At 39.7% G+C, this 8,104-nt stretch overlaps 1 protein-coding gene across 2 annotated transcripts in view; it reads right to left on the reverse strand.

The window, feature by feature from the left end:
• The window catches only part of reep6 (receptor accessory protein 6), a 9,232-nt gene extending 1,582 nt beyond the window's left edge, over positions 1-7,650 (reverse strand). The window contains exons 1-5 of one of the 2 annotated variants that reach the window (XM_024278225.2): positions 7,154-7,650; positions 4,321-4,414; positions 3,462-3,600; positions 1,406-1,574; positions 1,179-1,324 (exon numbers count right to left, since the gene is read on the reverse strand). In XM_024278225.2, coding sequence (XP_024133993.1) covers positions 1,179-1,324; positions 1,406-1,574; positions 3,462-3,600; positions 4,321-4,414; positions 7,154-7,286 — 681 coding nt within the window. In that variant the 5' untranslated portion in view covers positions 7,287-7,650. Of the gene's footprint in view, positions 1-1,178; positions 1,325-1,405; positions 1,575-3,461; positions 3,601-4,320; positions 4,415-5,952; positions 6,174-7,153 lie in introns of those variants that run through there. The other variant, XM_024278227.2, reaches the window with a different exon arrangement.
• Positions 7,651-8,104: the final 454 nt, after the last annotated feature.

The raw sequence follows: 8,104 nt of genomic DNA on the forward strand, positions 1-8,104 counted from the left end.
TCCACCCAATTGGAAAAAAGGACCAGTGAAAATGCTTTTTGAGTGAATCTTTAAACTCTGTGAAATTGACAAAAATTTTACCTCAGTACAATAGTATGAAAAATTTAACGAATTTACTTGTTGATATTGACACTGTTTTAGTGCGAGTTTTGGGGTCCAAACTGTATTACTTAAGGAAGGAGTCCCTCAAGGCTCCTCACTGGGTTCCCTGTTTTGACAGTGGGAGGACATAAAAGGAGATGAAAGCCACAGGACTACATGGAAAAATCCATTACCTGAAACTCACCTGGTGGTAAAAACATAGAACAGGAAGGACTGTGGAGGCCAAATAGGTCAGTTCATCTATGAGGGTGCGGGGTTAACGCTAACTCTGCTCACAACTGATTCACAATCAAGAAAACTCTACGCTTTCACGGGAAACTGGAAGACTTACCACACTTTTCAGCCAAGGAAAGGCTGCAGTAGGTGACAATACAGTTAGCAAATTGTTCCTGATGCAGACATTTTTTATTCAATCACTAAATCTGTTCATGGAAATTGTCTGTCAGAACTGTTACAGTCTCCAAATTTTGCAGCAGCTTATGCAGCCAGTTAATAAATTGATATGCAGGAGCTTTAGGTCACATGCTGAAGCTTAGCAGCTTTAAAAAAGGTTTAGTTCAATCTCTTTCAGTCCTATTAGTTGTTCTCATTGACTGTATATGAGAACTGGACTGAGTAACCCCTCTCTCCTAGCACTCCAAACAGGAAGTACCTGCTGGCTCCAAGAAGCCAAAAATCCCATGGACTTTTATAGTGAAAGAAACAGTAATTACATTTGTCAGAATTATAATTCTACTCTGCTACCTATATATATATATATATATATATATATTATAAAAGTAGGCGGAGCCTGCTAGCATCCAACATTAAAAATATTTGATAAATTTCATGTAGGGGTGTGGCCGTCCAACAATCACACTCCTAACTAATGAGAATGGGTTGCCATAGAAACGTTGACTCAGACCGACTCAGACCAATTATTGCTTACTGTCGTCTGGCTCCAACATGGTGACGTCCATTATATGAAAAATGGCGACTGAATTTACTTATTTTTTATTAGAGATAGTTTGAAGTGACTAGCTGTTACAACTGAAGTAAATGAATTTGAGTGGAGCTACTTGAGACCAAATACTCACTGTTTTTTCTTCCTCCCTCGGTTGCAATGGCGCCACTTTAGCCCCTGACGGTTCTGCTGATGAACTTGGTAAACTTTTGGTGTCCGACTGAGCCACCGGGGGCATCGGCGTCACCAAGGTCTTATTTTTCACCAAAGTAGTCAAAACTGAGTAGGCAAGTGGGAAAAGACATGTTATTGGACTGAAAGAAGCTTTGACTGGAGCGGTGGGAGTCTGCTGGGTCGTACCTTCCCTGGTGAGGTTTTCAGCCGCACTCATGGCCTTCCCGCTGAGATTACTGACCATGTTGTCCACTGTGGCTTCGTGACGAAGGAAGATGGGACGGACTACCTTGTTGTAAATAATCTGAGATCCATTCCATGACATAGGAGCCATGCACCACAACAGGAAGAGACACTGCAGAGTAAAGGAGGAACTTAAAATGGACAATACTCAGTTTCATAACAATTACTTCTTCCTCAGGAGTAATTAGTCCCATGCACCCATAAGGGGGTTGACCAGTGTGGGTGCTGTGGGTTTGGGTTGTCCGGGACCGTGGAGGGTCATAGACAGGAGCAAATATATATACCGGTATATATAGGTCGCACAGGATTGTCTTACAGTTCCATTGAGGTTTATGTGACCACCTTAAAGGACATGAAAATGGAACATACAATTGTCGTGCGTGTGGTAACCTCACCGCCAAGTGTTTGCAAGGATTATGTAGGTTATAACATACAGGTGATGATGTCATGCGGTGTGTCCAGAAGCTTCTTTCACACTGTCTGCGTCAACTCATGTTTAAGTGTCCACTTTCAATCAAAAGTTGACTCAAACGCGCAAAGACCATAATTCTACTGCCTACGCACGTTTTAAAATCCAGTCGCTGGCTATATGCACAAATCAGGTGTTCATTGATTATGCGCTGAAAGTTCAACCTATTCAACTTTTTGATGATGATCGCGGCAACTGTGGCCAATCAGGGACTCGGATTTGGCAGTGACGTAGGTGACAACAGTTTAAAAATCAATCACGGAGGTGAAACTAAGAATCGCTGTTTTTGCACGGCCGGAATGTGATGCTAAATGTCTTTGCAATGATGACTTTTCACATCAAGCCTCTTTCAACTGTAGGTGGCAGGAAATCAATGGTAAATAGAAAAACAAAACAAAGAAGAATCCCCTCCCTGCCACTCCCTACTTTTCCCACTCTGGTCCGGTGTGATCATCACCGGCTGATGCTTGTTCATGAAACCATGTTTAGAGCATTCTTGAACATGCCAGGTGCAGCAAGTGTGAATGCAGCTCAACAAAGCACTAGTTATAAGTGAGGGGTGGGTGTTGCCCGTTAATGATTGGATGCAAATGCTACATCCGCTGGTGTGGGGTGTGCACATTGTAGATAAGTGCTTGAAAGACACCCACACAAGCTGGACTCTGATGGTGGAATTTTCTAATTTCAAAATTTCAAACAGTCAGGTTAGACATATGGGTGCACAAGGGGGCTTATCACTTGAAAAGCGCTGACAGACTCCGTGCGTACCGCGCAGATATCGAAAGGGAGTTGAAAAAAACACATACGACATGACTACGTCTCATGTACTTCACTGTGGTTTAAGAGTGTACTATGAACTGTCACCCGCAGCACACCCATAGAAAAAAATGCACATGTACCTTTTCTCCTTACAGGCTCACCGTGTGCTCTACGATCTTAAGATTTGATAAGGTCCATCTACATATCCCACAGGTTTTTTTCTTATTTCACCTACAGATGTATCCACGCTTAACTTTACTTTAGTTAAGCCTTATAAGACTTTCCTATTCTTTGAGGAAAACTTCAGGCCAGAGGCAGAAAAAAGGAAACACACCACTTTATCTTCCATGTGTCTTAAGAAAGTAAACATGATAGGATATGGGAGACCAAAAAACAAGTATTTTTAAATACACAGTTTACAAATCAAATCAACCTGTATTTTTAAAGCACTTATCATACATTGTTATGCAAAGTGCATTGTGGGTACTGTAGTCATGAGCCTTGGAAATGTAATACGTTCTGTCCTTCAACTGTTTGTAAATGAATTGAATAAAGTTTGGCTTATCTTGCTTGATTTGTCTTGTAGTCCAAAACTGTGTTACTTTTGTAAAATTTAAAACATTTTTTGTTTTCTTCAGCCAAAAAGCCACACGTGGCTTCAGAGCCTCAGGTTGCAGACCCCTGCTCTATCACTACAAAACATTTTAAACATGTGACCTGTCATCAATCAATCCAATTGTTGCGTCTACACACTTGTAGAAGAGTACTTACCTTAAAAGCATAGTAAAACGGAAACCAGTAGAGAAAAATATCAGAGAAGAACTCGCCCAGGCTGAAGACTCCGTACACCACCCAGTACGTCAGCCATTTCGTGTCATCGTCTTTGCATGGACTTTCAATGGCTTTGATTCTGCAGAAAATCAAAGGTTTTGAATAGAAGGTGCCAGGAAATACATACATTTAAATACCATCTTTACTTTAGTTAATTTCTTTCAAAGAAAGGTTTTTAGGTTTTTAAAACACTAAAATAGAAATTAGAAGCTAGTAATACCACGAGTCATTTTGGTTGAGAAGGAAAAAACTTAAAACACATTTTATGCTGTCTGTGTTTAACTTTATTTATTTTTTTTTGCCTGAAAAAAATTTAAAAAAAAAATCCTCAGTCTCTTAAGAGTTTCTCAGTTTCTTAAGAGTAGTTTATATTAGTGCTTCCAATAGAAATGCAATTGATTGGAAGAGACTTCATGGTCTTTAAATAAAATAAAACTGAATAAAATACCACAAAAAGAATTCAATTTTGGATAAATATTTACACAAATGCAATTACTAATGAAAATGTGTTCTTTTTTAACCCTGGAAAAGTTAATTTGTTCTTTTTTGGAAAACAGTGACAAAAAAAAAGTATAAAAATAAATAAATAACTAAAATCAAATAAAAACAACAAAATACCACATAGGCCAATTTAGACCCTTGGGAATAAACAGCAGCATTTGACTCCAGACTTTGGAAATAGTAGCATCAAAAGGCTAAGAAATAAACTATTAAATTGACCAATATTGAACAAAGGTGACATTTAACCTGCAGAATTAGTCAGGAAGTCAAATCTTTAATAAATAAACAAAAAACTCACGAATAATAAGCAGGATATACGAAGCCGATCAGATTGCAGAGAAGTGAGGCGCCATAACCATACACAAGATAGAGTCCGGTCAGTGAGACAGCACCTGAATGGGGTTAAAACACAAAATAGGTTACCAGGTGTCACATGTCTGATACCCCGTTGGCCTCGAAGCAGTTTCATAACTTTTCTTTTTTATTGACAGCATATGCTTTAAAAACTGCAATCTACAATCAATATTTTGGTCCGTAAACTGGCATAAGGCTTGAACATGTGGCGAAAAAGAGGGCTATGCAAAAAAAAAAAAGAGGTTTGAACCATGAACCATGTTGTAAGTAGAAAGAAAAGATAGTTCAGCTACTTAAATAAATTAATGACAAACATAAATTAAAAGGATGAAACTTGCTAAAAGCAACTAAACCGCTGAAAAGATCAAACCAATTAGAGAAAACACCAAAACTTGTAAACCAAAAAAAGAAAGCTATGAGGAGAACTCAGAAGAGCTGATGACCAAGGTACATGTTCAGCTACGGACACACCGGACATGTGATGCACGTTCAAGAGTGCAACAAAATCGCATTCTTGTATGTCCATTTAGCCCATGGAGTTCACACTGGGCAAGCAGGGAGGGGCTTTTTCTTCTTTTCCTTTTTCTACTGTACTAGCGCAAGTCCACCACCTGCAATTAAAAGAACCTTCGTGCAAAATGTCGAAGGGGTGCAAATCTCATGAATCTTGCTCCAGGCTTATTCTTTCCAATATATGAAACACTTAGTGTCATAAAATTCCAGTCAGGCACAAACCACAATTATTAATTTCTCCTTCATGATCAATTTTCAAACGGTTGGTACTTCCATGAATGTCATCCATACGTCACGACCACATAAGAGTCCCTTATTGGTCAAAGTTGGACCTGGTTTAGCTTTCAGCCGCCATTTGACCAAGTGTTTATATGTAGAGCCTGAAAACGACTGGAGAAACTTGTGTAGTTACCATAGTGCTCATGCTAACGTTAAAAGTGTAGGGCTTGTTAGCTACACATACTGTAAATAAAAAGGATGCAGGACCCTGAAACACGTATTTATGTGTTTACATAGACTTTTCTTAGAAAGTTGTCGCTTGAATGCACATTGTGTGAACGCAGGTTTAGAGAGCGCAGAGTAGAAGATGTTATGAAGCAGGAAGTAGGACATTTCAGTAAAGATGAAGGGAGGAGGAGATTGAGGAAGAAGACGAGTCCAAAGGCAGTTTTCATGCACAAGCATTTTCACTCTACAGGATCACTGAGCGGTCTACAACGTTTCTGTTTCGTGTGGGCCACCTGGACACAGGATTGCCCATTTTTTACAGCCTGTATCCACCCAGAATGGTGACTAAAGCATTATGCTGAGTATTTTTGAAAAAAAGCTGCTTTTTATCATTTTAACCAACATTTAATAGACACATATTTGTAAAATGAAAAATGTCAGGTTTTGACTCCTATTGAGCTGAAAGTCCCTTTGGTGTCCCGCATAAAACACTTATACTAAGAACCCTCTTCTGACTGACTGATCTGTTAGCCTGACAAAACACTTGAAAGTAAGGAAAGACAAGATCATATTTGCCAAACTGAAACACAGGAAGCAGGTTAGGCAACCTACCTACCTCTGATCAGCTTATGCTGCTGCTCAGTCATGGAGGCCGCTCCGCTGTGCTAACTGTCTCTGTGGATTATCTGATTTAACAGCACTGCTTAGAGAGGGAGACGGTGAGCGCCAGGCACCACACTGACATCATGTCCTGCTTACTGTGTCACGGATCCACTGCACTCTCAATACACTGCTGTTACTCGCTCATGGGACGTATTGAGACCTGACTCAGTGGATTATTTCAAGGAAACAAAACTATTTTTAATTCAAATCCATTTTCTTTATTGATGAGTCACTAAAGACCAGTTCATTCTAAACTTTCCACATCATTATAATCCAGTTCAGTCAAGGGTCCTTGCTTATAAAGGAGATGAGAGTGTGCATATATGAAAACAATGTAAAATCCTGTGCGACACAATGCAAGACTGCAGACATTAGGCAGTAAAAACTACATAATAGCTCACATAAACAGGTAGGACAACACCTTTGTGCACCAATGTGTTTCTTTTTTGATCCTGATTGTGTCTCTTAGTGTGTCTGACTTAACCGGTAGAAAATGGCTTATTTCCACCTCCAACAAAAGGAAGTCAAATCAGTCACCAGTTTTTTGTGATGTAAACGTTGGAGTAAGTTAGAAAGTAGTAACTGGTACGAGTTATTTCTATAGCACCCACTCAGACCAATCAGGATTGAGCTTGAACACTTCCATTAAAAGTGGACTCTAGAATCTGTCAAATGTTTTTGAAAATATGAGGTAGGGGCCAGTGGGAACACAGTATTATTGAAGCACCCGATTGGTCAGTTTATATGAGAATAATTTGAAATACTTTTTTTAAATGGATTATCAAGAATTTGTTAAAAACAAGAAGTAGAACAAGAATGTTTATCCTATTTGGAATAGGAGGAGGGAGGGGTCTTTCCATTATTCCATTGTTTAGTGCTCACTATTGGTACAACAGCACAAGGACACCATTTGAAACCATTTGTCAGTTGAAGCCAGATGGAGAAGCAATAATAAAAACAATAAGAGTTGTTGTCTTTGTATCTTGACAACAGTTGTTCACATGAGGATTAGCTGAATCCTCTTCAGTTTTCCATCAGCTTGCAACTAGTCAATACAAGTCTTCTAAGTTCAAGAAGAGGCAATGTAGAGTTATCCATGGGGGAGTTCCTGTTGAACTCAAACAAGTAAAAACGAAAGGGAACGCCCTACATACCCGCAGCAATGACCTTCTTCTTGATCCCTGTCTTTTCCTCCACCTTTCCAAGAAAATCGGTCACCACGTTTTTCTCATTGAGAAACTTTTCGGCACGTTCTTTGATGGAAGAAAAAATGTCCAGCAAGCCCATGGTCCTCCAAAGAGCTGCTCGAACACAAAGTGGGTCAGAGAAAAGCAGCCTGCTGGGAAGAGGAAGTTACAGCCGGCGTTAATCCTCTGACAGCAGCAATCTGCCTGGATGAGGAGGAGGAGCACAGGAGCAGGTGGACAATGACATAGCTGTGACCATCACAACACCCAAAAGTCATTTCCTACATATGTATATATCATGTATATATGAGTTTATTTATCAGTTTAACAAACATTCATAATCTCCACTGTAAAATAGCGCACAACTGTGAATTGCAAGTAGGTCTTAGGTCTTCAACTTCTCAACAGATTTGTTGAGTTAGGCCCATGATACAGAGAAGGTTCAACAGTGTGTTACAGTTTCCAGGCGCCTGTTTCAAGAAGCAGGTTTAACAAATTCAGAGTTCAAACCTGGGCTCAGAATTGACTGACTCAGAGTTCACAAACTCAGAGTTATCGGTTTCAGAACAGCTGAAAAGAGTTCGTTCAATCAACTCTGAGTAGTTGGACTCAGAGTCCGGTGTGAGCGTAAGGACCATAAAAAGCCCTCAGCAATGGAGCAGAGACATCACGATTCACCATGCCAATAGGGCTTTATACTTCACAGTGACAGAAATTGATGCACTCCTACAAGCATATGCCAACAACAAGGAAAATGTTTTTGCGAAAAGAGCAACTCAGCTGGAGCGGCAAAACAGAGAGAGTTGACGTGGGAGAAAATGCCTTGCAGAGTAAATGCATATGTCTACGTTTTAATCATTTTAATTCAGGATAAGTACTAATGTCAGCAAGGTCATTTTGTCACTTGTTAAGTAAAGA

Source organism: Oryzias melastigma, linkage group LG4 (assembly GCF_002922805.2).
Source record: "Oryzias melastigma strain HK-1 linkage group LG4, ASM292280v2, whole genome shotgun sequence".
In the NCBI taxonomy this organism is placed as follows: domain Eukaryota; kingdom Metazoa; phylum Chordata; class Actinopteri; order Beloniformes; family Adrianichthyidae; genus Oryzias; species Oryzias melastigma.